The following is a 20,903-nucleotide window of genomic DNA, read 5'->3' on the forward strand; positions in this document are numbered from 1 at the left end:
GATTTGAAAAGTCATAGTCAATCGATCAATAGTATAATAATACTCTTAGCAAAGGTGTTTGTCTTTAATTTACAATCTGTAGAAACTATGAGAACTTTTTTTTTGGCAGCCAGAAATGTATTGTATTACTGTATTATTGATTGAATGTTTGTTTATTCCATGCGTAACTCTGTGTTGTTGTATGTGTCGAACTGCTTTGCTTTATCTTGGCCAGGTCACAGCTGCAAATGAGAACTTGTTCTCAACTAGCCTACCTGGTAAAATAAAGGTGAAATAAAAAAATCTAAATTGGATGGTCTTCAGAGATAGATGGGAGGGGTTGAGGGTAGCTAAAGGCTGGGACTAAAAACAAACAGAAGGAAACTAATGTAAAATATATTTTCCATTAAATGTATGTAGTATGTATAACCTGGAAATGGAAGCCTAAGTATTGTTGGGTTAGGGAAAATAATAAAGAAGGAAAATATATTTAAGTTGTTTACTCCAAGTAGGGAAGGGGCTGTAGGGTTAGGTTAAAATAATAAAGAAGTAATATATACTTAATTTGTTTACTCCAATTAAGGGAGGGGTGGTAGGGTTAGGGGAAAATAATAAAGAAGCAAAATATATTTAAAATATATATATATTTAAAATAATATATACTGTATATATTTACAAAACAAATACATAGGGGATTGGAAATGATGCAGACAATTACATTGATAGAAGCCACAATCTATCTGCAGTATTAAAGCTGATCTACCCCCTAAAAAAGGATAGGGTCTGCCTGAATACTATAGTACCTCTCTCCTGACATTATATACTAAGTGGAACACTTTGACCGTATAAAGTTAGTTATTTAATATGGTATTTCATTGACAGTAGATTGTATTAAAAGAGTCAATAGAATAGAATAACATGACAAATGAGATTTCTTTCATAAAATGTAAACATATTTAAATCTCTAACAGAATGTGTCAAGCCTTATAGAACAATTTGAATGAGGAAAACTCATTCAGTCTCTATTATCCAGACTCTATACTATATACCAGTCCTAAGAGCCATGATGAGCCAACCCGTAGGGCCCCACAGAGCCAGTAGAAGCACCTGTTATCCAGCCCACCGTCCCTCCACCCAGACTGGCCATCATGTCATCCAGGAGGCCCCTGTCCTCCACCAGTATCTCACCTCCAGGGTAAGGCTCTGCTATGAGAGTGAGGGATAAAGATGTGCGTGTATTTGTTAATACTGATGATGTGTCTGGTTAGGATTTGCATGGGGTAGATAGGGGGGAAATAGTGTCTACTTTGCTTCTGGTTCTACACATTCCTTTAAATAAAAGTATACCATTCTCAGGATATGTTAGGGCTCTATTCAATCCGTATCGCGGAAGTTCAGCCTTACAGCGGGATTTACATTTAAAGGCAATGTTTCTTTCTTAGCGGAGACTGCATTCACGGTAAACGCTGCATATGTCGGCTCAACTGTCTAAGGCACTGCATCTCAGTGCAAGAGGCGTCACTGAAGTCCCTGGTTTGAATCCAGGCTGCATCACATCTGGCCGTAATTGGGAGTCCCATAGGGCGGTGCACAATTGGCCAAGCGTCGTCCGGGTTTGGCCGGGGTAGGCCGTCATTGTAAATAAGAATTTGTTCTTAACTGACTTGCCTCGTTAAATAAAGGATAAATAAATAAAATCGTAAATGACCTTTACATCGTGCTATTCAAGGATATAGATTGAAAGGGCCCTTACATTTGTGTGTCTATAAAATTAGCAGCAAACAGAAATGTATGAAAAGGGAATAAGAACTAGATCGCTGCTGTCACACTCACCAAGTGTGTGTTCAGACATTTTCCTCATTAGGGAACTGGGGACGTCATAGATGCTCTCTGTCATCTCGCTATAATCTGAGAGAGAACATGAAAATAAACCCAAATACACTTTAATTTGCTGGTAAACAAATGAAAAATATTGAATTAATTTAAACCCAATACATTGAAAAATAAACATTTTCATAATCTCACCTTGGCGGTCACTTGCCCTCCTATTGGACAGTGGGAAGTCATAGAGGTCCTCTCCATCAGTCAAGTCTTCATCTGACTGGTTGATGTGATACTCAGCTACAGAGGAAATAGCAGGTAGGTTTTTGGTCATTTATCAAACACAGACCATTAACATAAGTCATTATCATGTAATATGATATCTACTGGTATTTTTTATCATATACAGTGGTCTCCATAACGGAATAATTTATGACATTTATGATTGATAATTTATTGATTTATGACATATAATGACACTGATGTGACCATGAGGGTAGTACTCACAGTTCCGGGGAGCTGGTAGAATGTCATACTGATCCTCTTCCTCCTTACACTCTTCCTCCTCTTCTTCATCTCTCTCCTCCTCACATCTCATTCTAAATCTATGGACACTGTCTTCATCCTCCTCTCCAGCTGAAATGACAGTGAAAAGATGTTGCCGTATTTCAGAGCTGAAGATACAGCTTGGCTCCCCACCTCACCACAAAAGCATTAAATGCCACAACGTGCCCATTTCCTCTTTCCACTAGACAACTAAACCATTGATCTCCTCCAACTGCTTGGCACAGCAAATGTGAATGAAAAAACAAACATATTTCCACACTTAAGTTTTGCTGAGTTTACAGAGGATTTATCACCTCATTGATGCTCTACTTACAATGTGAGATGGTGTTCTGGCATATGGCTTCCTCACTACTGAGCTCGTCAGTGAGGGAGAGAGAGAGGGTAGCCCTGACCAGATTTTGGTCAGGGGTGAGGGGGCCAGAGAGGCAGCGGGTACTCCTGTCCCCCTGGTCTAGGTCTTGGTCAGGGATGGAGGGGTTGAGGGGTGCAGAGAGGGGTCGATGAACCCCCAGTGGTTCCGTCATGCTGTCACATTCTGAGCTGTTATAGGTGCTGAAGCGACCTCTGACCTTCAGGTCATCAGACCTCACATCCTGCTGTCTGGAGACAAAACAGATGGACAGGCAACATTCAAATGGACAGAAATAAAACTAATGTTTCCCACTATATTTTATTAAACCAACATTTTGGCAGATAATGCCTTCCAAGGCACTCAAATGCTCACCAGGAATACATAAAGCATTATCTTAGACAGCAGTTGCTTAGGCTCTGTCTGCCACTGGAGGCTGCTGAGGGGAGGACGGCTCATAATAATGGTTGGAACGGCGCTCATGGAATGGCATCAAACACATAGAAACCATGTGTTTGATACCATTCCATAAATTCCACTCCGGCCATAACCACGAGCCTGTCCTCCACAATGAAGGTGGCACCAACCTCCTGTGCTGTCGGCATAGCAAATCCTCCCATATCTATATAGTAGTTTCAGGCTTCAAATACACCTGCACAGATTTCATCTATTCTAGCACTGTGATTGTTACAAACAGTTATTTTTAAGGTTTAACTTACGATGCTCATAGGTTATTTAGCCTAATTTGAATTAACTTTTTGGAAGTCGTTCTAGATATGAGCTCCTGATAAATGACTACAGTGTAATGTAATGACAAACAGTGCAGTAGTGTTTCAATAATCCTGAGCTTCCTGTTACCGTATGCAGCCTGGGTCTGTGCCCCCTGGGCCTGAGAGATGCATGGCCCTCCACAGCTGGCCAATCCACTCCCTCCTCAGATCAGCTGTCTCTGCAGCCTACAGACACATGGTCAGGGGGTAGCAGGGATGCATTTAGTACATTGTTACAGTCTGAGTTAAAAAGATCATCCTTAGTTGTTGGAAGAAGTGTTAAATTACTTTAAGCAATCCAAGTACTGTAGAACACAGCTGGGCAGCAGTTAGCCTAGTGGTTAAGAGCGTTGGGTCAATAACCAAAAGGTCTCTGGTTCTATTCCCCAAGCCAAACCTAGGTGCAAAGCACCAAACCCTAATTGCTCTGGATAAGAGTGTCTGCTAAATGACTAAAATGTAAACAGCTGATAAAAGATTTGAATACAGTTGAATTGATCTTTCTGAACAATAGACAGCTTCTTCACCTGGTACTTTCACTTGGGAAATTCCCATCAGTCAGTATGAAGTGACAGTGACAGACCACATCCTGAAACCACATGTAAACCTACACAGACATCGGCGCCCACAGGGTTCTGTAGTGACACTGGTAACAGACCACATCCTGAAACAACAGGGCAGCCTGCACAGCCCACACCACACTGTTCTGTACACCTGAAGTGGGAGTAGAGCTGTCTGTGTGACTCACCAGTACTTTCCTCTTCCCATTCTTCATGGTGATTTCAAACACGTAGTGCTTACGCTTCTCCCTCTGGATCTCACGCACGGACTGCACCTGACCCAACAACAACACTTCTATTTCAGACAAAGTGCTATACATACTTGTAAATAGTATACTATTAAGCAGCTGTAACTAGGTCATATGGAATAGTGGGTAATGCTCATTGAACACAAGGAAAAGTATAATAAAGTCCAGGGCAATTGTTCCTGTCTGTCTGGCTAGAAGGACCATGAAGGCTTTCCGACCAAATGAAATAAAAGCAGTTTGACTTACAGTGTAGATGTAGTACAGGCCTCTTAGGTGTGACTGTGGGGGACAGAAAAGATCATAAGACTATTACTACTTTGAACAGTGTAAATAACATTCAACTTCCCCTGAAAACGTTGAAGGACTTCTCACAGCTGAGCGATACTCACAGCACTCCCATGTTTCTTAGTGTAGAAGAATAATGTTGTGTTTTGGAGCCTGAACCAATAGGTTGACCACTTCATTTTCTAAAAGAGAAAAAACACAGACTCAGTGTCCCTCCAGATAGTGAAGACCTGATTCTGGATACAAACCATGACTGACTGGCAATAACAGAGTAAAACACAGTAGTATAAAATATACTGGCATAAAAAGAAAGCAGTTTACAAAAATATTGGAAAAGCGGTCACTTGTAAGTATTCATCAACAAATCAAATCAAATGTTATTGGTCACATTATTAGCAGATGTTAATTTGAGTGTAGTGAAATGCTTGTGCTTCTAGTTCCGACAGTGCAGTAATATCTAACAATTCCCCAACAACTACAAAGTAAACTGAGTCCAGTAATTGAGCTGTTAATGTGACAAGTTTTTCTACATATTTGAGAGTTTTGTCTTACCATTGTATCTTTCCTTTTCTTCAAGAAGCCCTCGAAAAGCAGCTGTTGCCTGTCCGTTGACATCGCTTCAGAAGTTAACACTTATACTAAATCCTGTTATCAGTTCTTGTTCAGTATCACTAGTCGATGGGTGACTTCCCCCTTTCACTGAGAACTGGGACATCACTGGCTCCATCACCTGCCCACTTCTCCATTCTGACCCACTTCTCCATTCTGACCCACATAATGCTTGTTTGTACCCATGTTTGTTTGCAGTCACTCGGTATAGAAACGTATGGGATATTAAGGTCAAGTTGACGTTGACTGTGTGTGTGTTGAACTATACGCGTCTGCCTAGCCGTTATATGTACCCACATTTTAGGTGTTTGTCCACTGAGAATTTTGAGCTCAATGAAGAGTACATTATTCTTCAAAGGATTCAATGTTAGTAGAAGCAGGCTACACTTTAAGTGACATGTTGTACAATGAAAATGTAAGTATGGTGGATTTTAAGAAATCAGATGACTCCAACATTTCCACACTGTTCTGACACTCTGCTAAAAGACAGGGAATAGTTTGAGGGGGATAATATGCATGTTATATGAATGGATCAAATCATATTGCAGACACCTGTATCAGATCACACAGTTGTTTATTGTAAATGTTGGAAAAGTCAATGAGAATAAACAGTTGGGTCCATGGTTCGAGGAGGGAGTCAGAGGTGCACTGCATGGCTGTTAATAACAGTGTCATCTGTAGGCATAATAGTGGAACATAAAAATACAAATCAGAATATGAAAGGAAAAAAGCTATTTTAAAACAGGAAAATAAAACAAGTCGAGGAAGAAGCAGATAGTTATGATAACGTTGTAGTCTTTTGTCTTTCTGAGTAAGTGAATGATGGATGTCATTATTAACGGCTTTGATAATACTAGATATACAAAAATACATGGAAAATGAATGCATTATCCCCTTGAAGTGTGTCTGTTTCATGCAATGCTAAACAGACCATTCCAAACAGATGAACCAAAGAAAACAGGTTAATAAATTAATAGCAATTGAAACGCGTGCACGAAACCCATGACCTTTTCAACGTTAAAAATGGCTTTGACTTTGCAGCTCTTCCTGTAGGCTCACAGTTGAGGTGTTACAGAGCTGAATGTTTTATTCACTGGCAAGCTTTGTTCACGCCGTAATCTGGTTGGGTATTTCTCTAAGTACCCAAGCAAATATATATATTTATATATACACACACATCTATAAACAAATATTTTCAGTCCATATTGTAGTGAGTTGTATGCGGCTGCCTTCTTTGCTTTCTCGGGCTCTGGGGGTCAAACCAGCTAGCTATAATACTGACCTGAGAAAAAAGGCCGGGTTCTACACAGATTTAAAAACAACCAGCAACTACTACTGTCTGACCTGAAGAAGAAAAACCCCCAAGACTAGACCAGATCACACGATACCAGAATGCCTGCAGTAGATTGATTAGATGGTGTTCAATATACACAATGTGAGTTTGTGGTGACATTTTTTCCAAAGAAAAACATCAATAATAATTTTTTTTTAAACAAAAAACAGTTTGCAAAAGATTACTTTTTTTTCTCAGTTTCAAATATATAAAATCAATCTATGGTTTCTCTGGTTTGTTCCCTCTCCAGTAGGGTGGATGTGGGATCAGGGCTGGTTCAGATGGGCTGGAAGTTCCGTTTCATTCAGTAGTTGACTCTTTTTTGGGGAAGGGGAGCAGAGGATTGTGGGATGTTGGAGGTCATGTTTTCTTTCAGGGAGGGGGTGAGGGGTCAAAGGGCAGAGACTAGGCGGTGGGGGGCGGGTCAAGGGTCATCTCATGCATCCTGTGTCTGTCCAGATCATCGTTGTTTGAGGATAGCTCTGTACATAGCGAAGCCCAGGACTGCAAACACGGTTGCCCCCACGCTTGCCCTTAGCCAAAACGTAGAGCTCTTCAGGTCTGCCTGAGCCATGTGCCTGAGAAGAGGGGAGAGAAAGAGAGAGAGAAAGAGAGAGAGAAAGAGAGAAAGAGAGAGAGAGAGAAAGAGAGAAAAAGAAAGAGAGAGGGAAAAAGAAAGAGAGAGAAAAAGAAAGAGAAAAAGAGAGAGAGAGAGAAAGAGAGAGAGAGAGAGAGAGAGAAAGAGAGAAAGAGAGAGAGAGAGAAAAAAAGAGAGAGAGAGAGGATAAAGAAATGAATACAACAATACAGCCTCGTTTCCAAATCACATGAGGACATGTTGACAAATGACAAACCAAAGTCATGTTCTCTGACCTTCCTAAACAAATCTCTACAAAAACAGATGTACAGTCAAACTGTTCCATAGTACCAATACAACCTCTTTACATGATATACTGTCTTCTGAAAATGAGTTAGTATATCATGTTTAACCAGGCTATCACAGACTAGCTCATTTTCAGAAGACAATATATCATGTTTAACCAGGATGTCTTCTGAAAATGAGCTAGTCTGTGATAGCCTGGTTAACCAGACTGAACGCTGCGCTCACCATTGGTTCACTTCCCTAGAAAGGGGAGTTCAGCGTTCAGGCTAGTTTACCCAGGCTAAGTCTGTGATGCGAGCAGTACCGCACAACACTAACATGTGAGTGGCTGTTACTGGAACATTAGATTTGCTTGGTCAATCTAACAATAACTACTATATATATATATATTGGTGAAAGCCAAAAGGCGAGGAAAGTAAAGGTGGGGCTATGGACAGAAAGCGTGAGGGATGGGGAGGAGGTTCTGCTAGGGAAACAGAGTCCGGGTCACATTCAATAGGTACACGAGGTGGAAATGAACAAGCATTTTGACTGTACTGACTGAATATAGTGCCTCAGTTTCTAGGTCCACTGAGCACAAGCCTGGCTATAACATACAGTACTAACAGTATGAAACAACAACATAGAGGGAAGACAGGAGGCTGAGAGGGGAGAAGGAGAGGGGGAGAAGGAGAGGGGAGGGGGAGAAGGAGAGGGGAGGGAAAGGAGAGGGGAGAGGCTCTAGAAGCAAGAGGAATTTCTGAAGTGCAGAGGTTAGCAGAAAGCTCTAACTTATAAATTGCCAAACACACAATCTCGTGTTCACACTCACATACACACACACACACACACACACACACAATTCTCTCTCTCACACACAATTCTCTCTCTCGCCCTCTCTCACACACACACACACACAGCTCAACAACCCATTCATCTACACAGTGATATCTGACAGACTCCCACAGCAGCAGAAACCCTAACCCATTCAAGCAGGAAGAGTCCATTAAATAGACAACTGCCATCCTGCTTAACTATGACATGTACCTCAGAGGAAGAGCAATACCTTCCTCCCACCAGCATGCTGCCCAACAGAGCTTCTTCAGCAAGCAGCCATACACAAACCAGACCAACCAGCTATTTGTAGGACTAAGACATCGACCGGTACCTTCAAAAGTAATGATAGATGCCCATTAAAAAGGTAGTCAGTGAGTTCCATCAGGTACACTGGGTGAAAACAGATCAGAGGCTGTTGTTTATTAAAGGTTGAGGCCAGAGTACGTAGATGTGTAGCTCGTTATGTCTGTAGCCTTCATTATAATCTCCTCTTCATATAATAACGGAGGCTACAGCAATCTCCTCCCCCAACAGTGTTTGCCGTTGCCACATCAACGTCCACCATACCTGCATCTACCCAGCCAGTGACAAACAGCTGTCCCTTAGCCCCCAGTCTGTCAGATGCTGTGTTTTACCTGGCCTGGGGCCCAAAGGGCTAGACAGAAGACTCCATGCTGTGTTTTACCTGGCCTGGGGCCCATAGGACTAGACAGAAGACTCCATGCTGTGTTTTACCTGGCCTGGGGCCCATAGGACTAGACAGAAGACTCCATGCTGTGTTTTACCTGGCCTGGGGCCCATAGGGCTGGACAGAAGACTCCATGCTGTGTTTTACCTGGCCTGGGGCCCATAGGGCTGGACAGAAGACTCCATGCTGTGTTTTACCTGGCCTGGGGCCCATAGGACTAGACAGAAGACTCCATGCTGTGTTTTACCTGGCCTGGGGCCCATAGGACTAGACAGAAGACTCCATGCTGTGTTTTACCTGGCCTGGGGCCCATAGGGCTAGACAGAAGACTCCATGCTGTGTTTTACCTGGCCTGGGGCCCATAGGGCTGGACAGAAGACTCCATGTAGATAGACTCCTCTACATTACTGATGGTGTGAACCTGCTGGATCAGACTGCACTCCTCGTCAACCAACAGATAGGCGCCCACATCATGTAACCTTGTACACACACACACACACACGCACGCAGTAGGGCAGTTCAACGCCAACCCCACACACACCGGGACATGACACCACCACAGAACACACCCCACCACACCTCGCAGCTGCTTGGTCACACCCCACACCCTCTTGGTCACACACCACACCTCGCAGCTAAAAAATCCTGTCCAATGCGATGGCCGAGTTGGCAACATGCCAGCCAAATAAAAGACAGGCTTCAATCTTAAGACTGATGGAGAAACAGGGTTAGAAAATACTTTACATTCAGTGTGCTCTCCAAATTTGTTGAAATAGGCTACTTTGAGTCATTGCATTATATATATTTTTTTATATATGGGGTAAACCAAAGATATAGAAGATTCAAACCAATTAGGTGTTAAATACTATAGTATCTCAGCTAGTCAATGTGGTGTGACCGCCTTCAATAACGTCTGTATTAGTGGCATGCCATTTCTGGTGCGTTAATTCTCTTCTCCCAAGGTTAAACAGGCATTGACAAAGGAGTTAGCATGTACAGTGAGGGGGAAAAAGTATTTGATCCCCTGCTGATTTTGTATGTTTGCCTACTGACAAAGAAATTATCAGTCTATAATTTTAATTGTAGGTTTATTTGAACAGTGAGAGACAAAATAACAAAAACAATCCAGAAAAACGCATGTCAAAAATGATATACTTATTTCCCTCATTAAAATGTAAATAATTGTATTTGACCCCTCTGCAAAACATGACTTAGTACTTGGTGGCAAAACCCTTGTTGGCAATCACAGAGGTCAGACGTTTCTTGTAGTTGGCCACCAGGTTTGCACACATCTTAGGAGGGATTTTGTCCCACTCCTCTTTGCAGATCTTCTCCAAGTCATTAAGGTTTCGAGGCTGACATTTGGCAACTCGAACCTTCAGCTCCCTCCACAGATTTTCTATGGGATTAAGGTCTGGAGACTGACTAGGCCACTCCAGGACCGTAATGTGCTTCTTCTTGAGCCATTCCTTTGTTGCCTTGGCCGTGTGTTTTGGGTCATTGTCATGCTGGAATACCCATCCACAACCCATTTTCAATGCCCTGGCTGAGGGAAGGAGGTTCTCACCCAAGATTTAACGGTACATGGCCCCGTCCATCGTCCCTTTGATGCGGTGAAGTTGTCCTGTCCCCTTAGCAGAAAAAGACCCCCAAAGCATAATGTTTCCACCTCCATGTTTGACGGTGGGGATGGTGTTCTTGGGGTCATAGGCAGCATTCCTCCTCCTCCAAACACGGCAAGTTGAGTTGATGCCAAAGAGCTCCATTTTGGTCTCATCTGACCACAACACTTTCACCCAGTTGTCCTCTGAATCATTCAGATGTTCATTGGCAAACTTCAGATGGGCATGTATATGTGCTTTCTTGAGCAGGGGGACCTTGCGGGCGCTGTAGGATTTCAGTCATTCACGGCGTAGGGTGTTACCAATTGTTTTCTTGGTGACTATGGTCCCAGCTGCCTTGAGATCATTGACAAGATCCTCCTGTGTAGTTCTGGGCTGATTCCTCACCGTTCTCATGATCATTGCAACTCCACGAGGTGAGATCTTGCATGGAGCCCCAGGCCGAGGGAGTTTGACAGTTCTTGTGTGTTTCTTCCATTTGCGAATAATCGCACCAACTGTTGTCACCTTCTCACCAAACTGCTTGGTGATGGTCTTGTAGCCCATTCCAGCCTTGTGTAGGTCTACAATCTTGTCCCTGACATCCTTGGAGAGCTCTTTGGTCTTGGCCATGGTGGAGAGTTTGGAATCTGATTGATTGATTGCTTCTGTGGACAGGTGTCTTTTATACAGGTAACAAGCTGAGATTAGGAGCACTCCCTTTAAGAGTGTGCTCCTAATCTCAGCTCGTTATCTGTATAAAAGACACCTGGGAGCCAGAAATCTTTCTGATTGAGAGGGGGTCAAATACTTATTTTCTTCATTAAAATGCAAATACATTTTCCAATTTTTGACATGCGTTTTTCTGGATTTTGTTGTTGTTCTGTCTCTCACTGTTCAAATAAACCTACCATTAAAATTATAGACTGATCATTTCTTTGTCAGTGGACAAACGTACAAAATCAGCAGGGGATCAAATACTTTTTTCCCTCACTGTAACACAATAGTGTTATAACAGGCATGCCTGGGTCCCCAGAAGCCATTGTAAACTTAGTAGGAACCATTGTAACCCTCCCAAACCATACCAATACATACAGTAATCTACACTTTCACACAACACACACTCTATTGTACAAGCATATACAAGCACAATGAAATGTCAACCCTGCACATCATAAACCACACACACTCAAACCCCAAGCACTAGCCTAGTTCCCATACTTCCCAATGCTCAAAACAGACTGCTGATTTGAGTGGAGCCTATGCATAGCCGTCCATAGGGGGGCGGTGGCGAGCTGAAGACCAAGGCAAGCCGATTGGAAGATGAGACAGACAGCGTCTAGACCAGGCCTGGGCAACTCCAGTCCTCAGGGGGCCTGATTGGTGTCCCACTTTTTCCCCCAGTCCCAGCTAACACACCTGACTCCAATAATCACATAATCATGATCTTCAGCTAAAAATGCAATCAGTTGTGTTTGCTAGGGATGAGGGACAAATGTGACACCAGTCAGGCCCCTGAGGACTGGAATTGCCGAGACAGACAAACAGCGTCGAGACAGACAGACAGCGTCGAGACAGACAGACAGCGTCGAGACAGACAGACGGTGCATGCAACTAACAAGAGGCAAACACATGCAACAGGAACAGAAAGAGGGGCAGCCAAAAACATGTGTATGAACACCTATAGGATGAAAACAAGAAAACACGACAACAGAAACACAATGAAATTAAATGTGATCGATATACAGTGCAAAATCACTTTGTAACGAATGGAAGAAAAACATTTGTCATACAAATTAAAATGTATTTTTAGTAAAAAAATAACGTTTAAACCACAAGAGAAGCAGGACTGTAAATAAGATAGTCTAATAAACTGTGTAGATGAATTAGGTTATAACACTAGGGCTGCAGTATGAGCCACGTTTGAGAGTGAATTTAGGGCCTAACATAGGACCTTATATAGGCTAACTGTATCTTGTGGGTGTAAACTTAAGAAGTGAGAATCACTCCACAACCAATCAAACCTCCAGACTGAAATCATCATAGAAATCAAACCATGCACACCTCTGGCGGTGGAAACAGTTCAATGTCAAAGAAAACTAAAAAAGATAGACATTTAGAAAATGCAATTTCAACCAAATATCAACATCTACTTTCGTGAAGAGGAGAATAACCAGTCAGACAACCCAAGCTGACTTCTATGAGGCTTTCAGTTTCACCAACAGCTTCAGTGGGGAGAAATGTAACCAAAACAGAAAGATCTGCAAGGTGACGTTTCTCCCTCACTGTGCAAATTAGTCTTTAGTACAGATTTACAGTTTGCATATCCACTTAACATGATAGAAACACCATTCTTAAACGAAAAGGGCCATGTTGGCTTCAACATCCCCTTGTATGCTCAACTCTCGAAAGACTAATGACTTGCCAAGCAACTTTGACGATTTTTGATATCTTAAAAATTCATGCATTAGTTACTTGATGATAGACTGCACCGTGTTGCTACAGGAGGGTAATTTACCCACAACCCATCGCCAATTAGACACGTTAACAGACTGCACACATGCATCTTCAGTTCAGACCGGCTCAAACGGAACGCAACAGAACCACACGGTGGGATCGACCACACGGTTACCTCCCTGGCTAGCACCACAGGTGTTAGATAATGGTGTAGTGTGGCAGATAATTGGGTAAAGCCTTGTGTCACGGTGGTGAGAGCAGAGTGGGAGTGCTGTGTGAGGCTGTAGCAGAGATGAGGAAGACACACAACCACATTACAACTAGGCCACCTTACAGTAGACCTGTAGTATTATGTTACCTTACAGCAGACCTGTAGTATTATGTTACCTTACAGCAGACCTATAGTATTATGTTACCTTACAGCAGACCTATAGTATTATGTTACCTTACAGCAGACCTGTAGTATTGTTACCTTACAGCAGACCTATAGTATTATGTTACCTTACAGCAGACCTGTAGTATTATGTTACCTTACAGCAGACCTATAGTATTATGTTACCTTACAGCAGACCTATAGTATTATGTTACCTTACAGCAGACCTATAGTATTATGTTACCTTACAGCAGACCTATATAGTATTATGTTACCTTACAGCAGACCTATATAGTATTATGTTACCTTACAGCAGACCTATAGTATTATGTTACCTTACAGCAGACCTATAGTATTATGTTACCTTACAGCAGACCTATAGTATTATGTTACCTTACAGCAGACCTCTAGTATTATGTTACCTTACAGCAGACCTATATAGTATTATGTTACCTTACAGCAGACCTATATAGTATTATGTTACCTTACAGCAGACCTATATAGTATTATGTTACCTTACAGCAGACCTATATAGTATTATGTTACCTTAGCCCAGGGGTTCCCAAACTTTTCCACTCGGGGCCCCTTCCAACATCATGTCTATTTCTATGGGCACAAGCACTGTTCATGACACAAACTCTTCACACCTCTCTTGTTGGTGGAGAGAATTTTAAAGCTTATTTCCTGCAATTCTAAAAAAGTTGTCATAGTGTTCAAAGAACATTGTGCAGTTTTAAAGCAAATTTTCTTGCAATTCTATAAATTTTGCCATGTCTATTGTGTATTTTTGTGATATTTGAGTGGCAAAAAATTTTGAACAATATCTATGGGCAAAAAAACCTCAAAAACACATCCGACATGGGCTAGTTGATCTGGATATTTCTGACAAGTTATAAAGAGCTCTAAGTTATGCAATGACTAACATGACAAGAAGAACTGATGATGCACTACCCAATATTGAAAATGTACCTTGTGCATTCTACTATTACAACTTTGAAGAATAAGTTTAAAGCCGGACTGAGTTCCTTTATTTTTGGATCACTACCTTAGCCTACAGTGTTTCCCCAGTATTTATTTAGCAGCGGCGCACCGCCACTAAACTGTTGCCGCGGCGCACCACCACTGCTAAATTGTTGCCGCCACACAAAAACAAATAAAATGTATATGTATATATATATATATATATATACATACACACATATATATATATAAAATGTATATGTATATATATATATATATATATACACACATTACATACACACACACACACACACACACACACACACACACACACAGTTGAAGTCGGAAGTTTATATACACTTAGGTTGGAGTCATTAAAACTCATTTTTCAACCACTCCACAGATTTCTATCGTTTTGGCAAGTCGGTTAGAACATCTACTTTGTGCATGACACAAGTAACTTTTCCAACAATTATTTACAGACAGATTATTTCACTGTATCACAATTCCAGTGGGTCAGAAGTTTACATGCACTAAGTTGACTGTGCCTTTAAACAGCTTGGAAAATTCCAGAAAATGATGTCAATGCTTTAGAAGCTTCTGATAGGCTAATTGACATCATTTGATTCAATTGGAGGTGTACCTGTGGATGTATTTCAAGGCCTACCTTCAAACTCAGTGCCTCTTTGCTTGACATCATGGGAAAATCCCATGATGAAAATTGTAGACCTCCACAAGTCTGGTTCATCCTTGGGAGCAATTTCCAAAAGCCTGAAGGTACCACGTTCATCTATACAAACAATAGTACGCAAGTATAAACACCATGGGACCACGCAGCCATCATACCGCTCAGGAAGGAGACGTGTTCTGTCTCCTAGAGATTAACGTACTTTGGTGCGAAAAGTGCAAATCAATCCCAGAACAGCAAAGGACCTTGTGAAGATGCTGGAGGAAACAGATACAAAAGTATCTATATCCACAGTAAAACGAGTACTAGATCAACATAACCTGAAAGGCCGCTCAGCAAGGAAGAAGCCACTGCTCCAAAACCGCCATAAAAAAATCCAGACTACGGTTTGCAACTGCACATGGGGACAAAGACTGTACTTTTTGGAGAAATGTCCTCTGGTCTGATAAAACAAAAATAGAACTGTTTGGCCATAATGACCATCGTTATGTTTGGAGGAAAAAGGGGGAGGCTTGCAAGCCGAAGAACACCATCCCAACCGTGAAGCACGTGGGTGGCAGCATCCTGTTGTGGGGGTGCTTTGCTGCAGGAGGGACTGGTGCCTTTAACAAAATAGATGGCATCATGAGGCAGGAAAATTATGTGTATATATTGAAGCAACATCTCAAGACATCAGTCTGGAAGTTAAAGCTTGGTCGCAAATGGGTCTTCCAAATGGACAATGACCCCAAGCATACTTCCAAAGTTGTGGCAAAACAGCTTAAGGACAACAAAGTCAAGGTATTGGAGTGGCCATCACAAAGCCCTGACCTCAATCCCATAGAAAATGTGTGGGCAGAACTGAAAAAGCGTGTGCGAGCAAGGAGGCCTACAAACCTGACTCAGTTACACCAGCTCTGTCAGGAGGAATGGGCCAAAATTCACCCAACTTATTGTGGGAAGCTTGTGGAAGGCTACCCAAAACGTTTGACCGAAGTTAAACAATTTAAAGGCAATGCTACCAAATACTAATTGAGTGTATGTAAACTTCTGACCCACTGGGAATGTGATGAAAGAAATAAAAGCTGAAATAAATCACTCTACTATAATTCTGACATTTCACATTCTTAAAATAAAGTGGTGATCCTAACTGACCTAAGACGGAATTTTTACTCGGATTAAATGTAAAAAATTGTGAAAAACTGAGTTTAAATGTATTTGGCTAAGGTGTATCGTAAACTCCCGACTTCAACTGTATGTACGTTTGTATGTATGCATGTACGTACACACACACATATACATACTTTTTAGAAAAATGCTTTCAGTTTAAACTTAAAACGACTAAAACCAGACAAAGTTTGTAGAAAAGATAATTGACCTATTTATATATACACTGCTCAAAAAAATAAAGGGAACACTTAAACAACACAATGTAACTCCAAGTCAATCACACTTCTGTGAAATCAAACTGTCCACTTAGGAAGCAACACTGATTGACAATACATTTCACATGCTGTTGTGCAAATGGAATAGACAACAGGTGGAAATTATAGGCAATTAGCAAGACACCCCCAATAAAGGAGTGGTTCTGCAGGTGGGGACCACAGACCACTTCTAAGTTCCTATGCTTCCTGGCTGATGTTTTGGCCACTTTTGAAGGCTGGCGGTGCTGTCACTCTAGTGGTAGCATAAGACGGAGTCTACAACCCACACAAGTGGCTCAGGTAGTGCAGCTCATCCAGGATGGCACATCAATGCGAGCTGTGGCAAGAAGGTTTGCTGTGTCTGTCAGCGTAGTGTCCAGAGCATGGAGGAGCTACCAGGAGACAGGCCAGTACATGAGGAGACGTGGAGGAGGCCGTAGGAGGGCAACAACCTAGCAGCAGGACCGCTACCGCCGCCTTTGTGCAAGGAGGAGCAGGAGAAGCACTGCCAGAGCCCTGCAAAATGACCTCCAGCAGGCCACAAATGTGCATGTGTCTGCTCAAACGGTCAGAAACAGACTCCATGAGGGTGGTATGAGGGCCCGACGTCCACAGGTGGGGGTTGTGCTTACAGCCCAACACCGTGCAGGACGTTTGGCATTTGCCAGAGAACACCAAGATTGGCAGGTTCACACTGAGCACATGACAGACGTGACAGAGTCTGGAGACGCCGTGGAGAACGTTCTGCTGCCTGCAACATCCTCCAGCATGACCGGTTTGGCGGTGGGTCTGTCATGGTGTGGGGTGGCATTTCTTTGGGGGGCCGCACAGCCCTCCATGTGCTCGCCAGAGGCAGCCTGACTGCCATTAGGTACCGAGGTGAGATTCTCAGACCCCTTGTGAGACCATATGCTGGTGCAGTTGGCCCTGGGTTCCTCCTAATGCAAGACAATGCTAGACCTCATGTGGCTGGAGTGTGTCAGCAGTTCCTGCAAGAGGAAGGCATTGATGCTATGGACTGGCCTGCCCGTTCCCCAGACCTGAATCCAATTGAGCACATCTGGGACATCATGTCTCGCTCCATCCACCAACGGCACGTTGCACCACAGACTGTCCAGGAGTTGGCGGATGCTTTAGTCCAGGTCTGGGAGGAGATCCCTGAGGAGACCATCCGCCACCTCATCAGGAGCATGCCCAGGCGTTGTAGGGAGGTCATACAGGCACGTGGAGGCCACACACACTACTGAGCCACATTTTGACTTGATTTACATCAAAGTTGGATCAGCCTGTAGTGTGGTTTTCCACTTTAATTTTGAGTGTGACTCCAAATCCAGACCTCCATTGGTTGATAAATTGGATTTCCATTGATTATTTTTGTGTGATTTTGTTGTCAGCACATTCAACTATGTAAAGAAAAAAGTATTTAATAAGATTATTTCTTTCATTCAGATCTAGGATGTGTTGTTTAAGTGTTCCCTTTATTTTTTTGAGCAGTATATTTTATAATATAATCTTTGAGAACTAGAAAATCACCAAAATAAAAGCTAAATTGATCTAATTTTGGAGTACTTTACGCATGGCTGGATTACCAATCGGGCACATGCCCAGGGGCCCTGATTGGGATCCCAATTTATTTAGTTCGAGTATAAGACCACAGAATTAGCATTGGAAAAATCAATAACTGGTCTAATAACTCGCTAACTAGCAAAGAATATCAACTAATGTGCACACAGGCGGCTCTGATCTGAAAAGCACATTCACTCACGGGTGACTGAAAGAGCTTGTGGGCTACTGAAAGAGCTTGTGGGCTACTGAAAGAGCTTGTGGGCTACTGAAAGAGCTTGTGGGCTACTTGACCAATAGAACTCTACTCTGTTTGTGCTCTGGCTCTGCCTACAACAAAAATCACAGACTCAATCTTGCAAAGTTAGATTTGTTTTGGTTTGTTGCATTGAAAACGGGCTGATATAATGTTGATTAGATCACAGAAAAAAATGTAATCTATATAGTGCAAACTAATTGGGTGAACTTATTGAAGTTCAGTCTCTTGGTCTCTGTGTAGCAAGGCATTTCTTCTGCGCGGCAGTCCTGGAGGAGGTGTGCAGCCGCACGCGCATGCAGTTTACAGGGAACATTGGTAGAGTGCCATGTATAGGCTATGGTAAAAGAGTCAGCCATAAAATATATATGTTATTGTGCTCCTTTCTGTGGGGGATCATAGATAGAGGTGTCGGCATCATTCATTTTGGAGGAGAATGTCCTTTTAAAAAGTCACCAGAACCTTCTCAGTCGTCCTATAAAAACAAAAACTCAGTGCACCCCCTTCCACGACCTTTGACACCAGTGATAAAAATAAACAAATCGAGGGGCAACACTAGCTGCATTGGACTGAGCTCTCTTGTTACTGAGCTCTCTTGTTGTAAGAGAGATAGGGACAGAAGCAGCTTGGACAATCCACTTGATTGAGTTAAAAGCAAATAAGGAGAGCAAATAAATGGAGTCTTGAAACCTTCTTGTCAACTCTATAGCCGATATGAGTACTTGGAATACAATCTTATAAACCCACCCATACAATCATATGAAATTCAATGGAGATGTACAAATCAGGCCTGGAGATCGAAATAAGATCTCAGAATTTCAACTTATTTCTAGTTTTCCGTTGTGGATATGCAGTGTAAACCTGACTATTAGGAAGCATTGAGGGAGAAGAGTAGAAAAACCTTCACCCAGGTTAGAAAGCTAGGGTCCCCCCTCCCGCCTCATGGGGGCGTCGGGGGGGGGGAGAGAGGGGACGAGCTGTTAAACACTATAGTATTTACAGTATGGACCTGTTCAGAACAACACTGTAGAATTTGGCCTTTATGTTTGTCAGTAGCTGGGACCGGAGGATGTTCTGACAGATGCAGAAGGTGCACCTGTTGCAGGTACACATGCAGCGGAGCTTGGCGTGGCTGAGGAGACACAATCACAACACACACACGCACATACAAACACACAAAGACCAAGTCAGATTCACATGTTTCCGTGGAAACATCACCGTGGGATGGCAGAACTCTGAAAGACAGACCCTGTTCTAGCACCAAATTGGGGGGGACTTGGACTTTGGGTTACTGAGTTATGATACAATAACTCCATCATTAACAAAGGCAAAGAAGATTGTATTACTGTACTTAGTAAAGTAATAACCAGAGAAAGTGGTAAGCACTAAGTACTGAGCATTATGAAAGTTACATATCTTGAGGAACATTCTTCACATACAAGGCATTTTTAAGTATGGCTAATGTTGGCCTCTTCCTCCACTTCAAAAAAAGGATCTTGAAGAAAACAAAAGGAGACAAATGTCCTCTGTAATAACATACAGGAGGAGACAAATGTCCTCTGTAATAACATACAGGAGGAGACAAATGTCCTCTGTAATAACATACAGGAGGAGACAAATGTCCTCTGTAATAACATACAGGAGGAGACAAATGTCCTCTGTAATAACATACAGGAGGAGACAAATGTCCTCTGTAATAACATACAGGAGGAGACAAATGTCCTCTGTAATAACATACAGGAGGAGACAAATGTCCTCTGTAATAACATACAGGAGGAGACAAATGTCCTCTGTAATAACATACAGGAGGAGACATGTCCTCTGTAATAACATACACCTTTCATTAGTGGTAATACCACAATCATCCTTAGGTAGAAGAGGGGAAAAGCCAGAGAATGAAGGAAATAGTGGCAAAGTGATGAGAAAGTTCAGGGTAATTTAATAAAAACAGCTAACCCGTCTCAGAATCTCCAGATTGACCATTAAAAACACATGGAAGTAAACCATTATAATCTTCCTGTTGGCCTGGGTTATATAGCATGAGTCACTCTGACCTACAATCTATCTGCAGCCGGAGACGCTACTGAAACAGTCCATACCAAATACCCAATGTACGCAGAATAATAGTAGCGCCCTAACTACATAAAGAACTCTGTTCACTATCAAGAGAGATGTCTGAAACAGGTGAAGTACTGTAGTGTATAGAGCAGAACCTGCTGATTATTTCTGTCAAAAGATTTCCATCCTAGAGTCCAGTCATTTGAAGAGCGAGGGCCTGGATTCTTAGCTCTCTATGCCTTGGGAAAGCCAATGCTTTTAACATTAGATAACTGGAGTTCTTCCCCGTAAAGCTGAGATTTAAGGCTCAATTAAATAGACATTAATCTAAACCAATGGCTAATCTCTTAAATGAAGTACTAAGACTAATTACCTCTCAGAGAGAATGAATGGCTAAGACTGTCAACAAGTCAATAACACCCATTCAGTACAGCTGACTGGGGACTTCCTTCAAGGCCAAAGGATTTTCAGTGGATTACCTTCGTTTTGGGACTTCAAATGGCCTAGTCAATATCTTACAATTAAACTTACCGTACCACAACACACTGACAGTGGCCAACGCTAAGAAACTGAAATAAAACAGCACCTAAAATATCTCATCCTGTCAGGAAGAAGCATCTTAATGTAGGACTAGAG

General features: G+C 42.3%; 2 protein-coding genes across 8 annotated transcripts in view; both read right to left on the reverse strand.

Annotated features, from left to right (window-relative positions):
• Positions 1–815: 815 nt before the first annotated feature.
• On the reverse strand, positions 816–5,345 carry LOC115206059 (uncharacterized). 3 transcript variants are annotated; one of them, XM_029772638.1, is made up of 10 exons: positions 5,132–5,345; positions 4,684–4,761; positions 4,541–4,573; positions 4,235–4,315; positions 3,575–3,672; positions 2,681–2,967; positions 2,308–2,436; positions 2,005–2,100; positions 1,813–1,887; positions 816–1,185 (listed from the first exon to the last, which is right to left on the reverse strand). In XM_029772638.1, the coding sequence occupies exons 1-10, from the start codon at positions 5,192–5,194 to the stop codon at positions 1,034–1,036; spliced, it is 1,092 nt and encodes a 363-aa protein (XP_029628498.1). In that variant the 5' UTR covers positions 5,195–5,345; the 3' UTR covers positions 816–1,033. The 3 variants fall into 3 exon arrangements, with proteins under 3 accessions (XP_029628498.1, XP_029628491.1, XP_029628482.1); XM_029772631.1 differs by having other exon boundaries at positions 816–1,182; positions 4,235–4,321; XM_029772622.1 differs by having other exon boundaries at positions 4,235–4,321.
• Positions 5,346–5,745: 400 nt separating this feature from the next.
• Positions 5,746–20,903, reverse strand: part of LOC115206035 (mitochondrial Rho GTPase 1-A) — a 33,892-nt gene continuing 18,734 nt past the window's right edge. For 2 of the 5 annotated variants that reach the window (XM_029772577.1, XM_029772586.1), the window contains exons 18-20: positions 19,219–19,341; positions 9,256–9,387; positions 5,746–7,099 (exon numbers count right to left, since the gene is read on the reverse strand). In XM_029772577.1, the coding sequence (XP_029628437.1) occupies positions 6,982–7,099; positions 9,256–9,387; positions 19,219–19,341 (373 nt within the window). In that variant the 3' untranslated portion in view covers positions 5,746–6,981. Of the gene's footprint in view, positions 7,100–9,255; positions 9,388–11,450; positions 12,191–19,218; positions 19,342–20,903 lie in introns of those variants that run through there. The other 3 variants (XM_029772593.1, XM_029772603.1, XM_029772611.1) reach the window with 3 other exon arrangements.

This window comes from Salmo trutta, chromosome 1 (assembly GCF_901001165.1).
Source record: "Salmo trutta chromosome 1, fSalTru1.1, whole genome shotgun sequence".
In the NCBI taxonomy this organism is placed as follows: domain Eukaryota; kingdom Metazoa; phylum Chordata; class Actinopteri; order Salmoniformes; family Salmonidae; genus Salmo; species Salmo trutta.

What these genes read in the sequence shown, in the direction of transcription:
- LOC115206059 (XM_029772622.1), bottom strand. Translation starts at nt 5,194, where the DNA reads ATGTCAACGGACAGGCAACAGCTGCTTTTCGAGGGCTTCTTGAAGAAA. An exon ending in TCTACCAGCTCCCCGGAACT is followed by an intron (nt 2,101 to 2,307) that starts GTGAGTACTACC and finishes TTTCCTCTGTAG; the next exon opens with CTGAGTATCACATCAACCAG. An exon ending in AATGTCTGAACACACACTTG is followed by an intron (nt 1,186 to 1,812) that starts GTGAGTGTGACA and finishes TCACTCTCATAG; the next exon opens with CAGAGCCTTACCCTGGAGGT.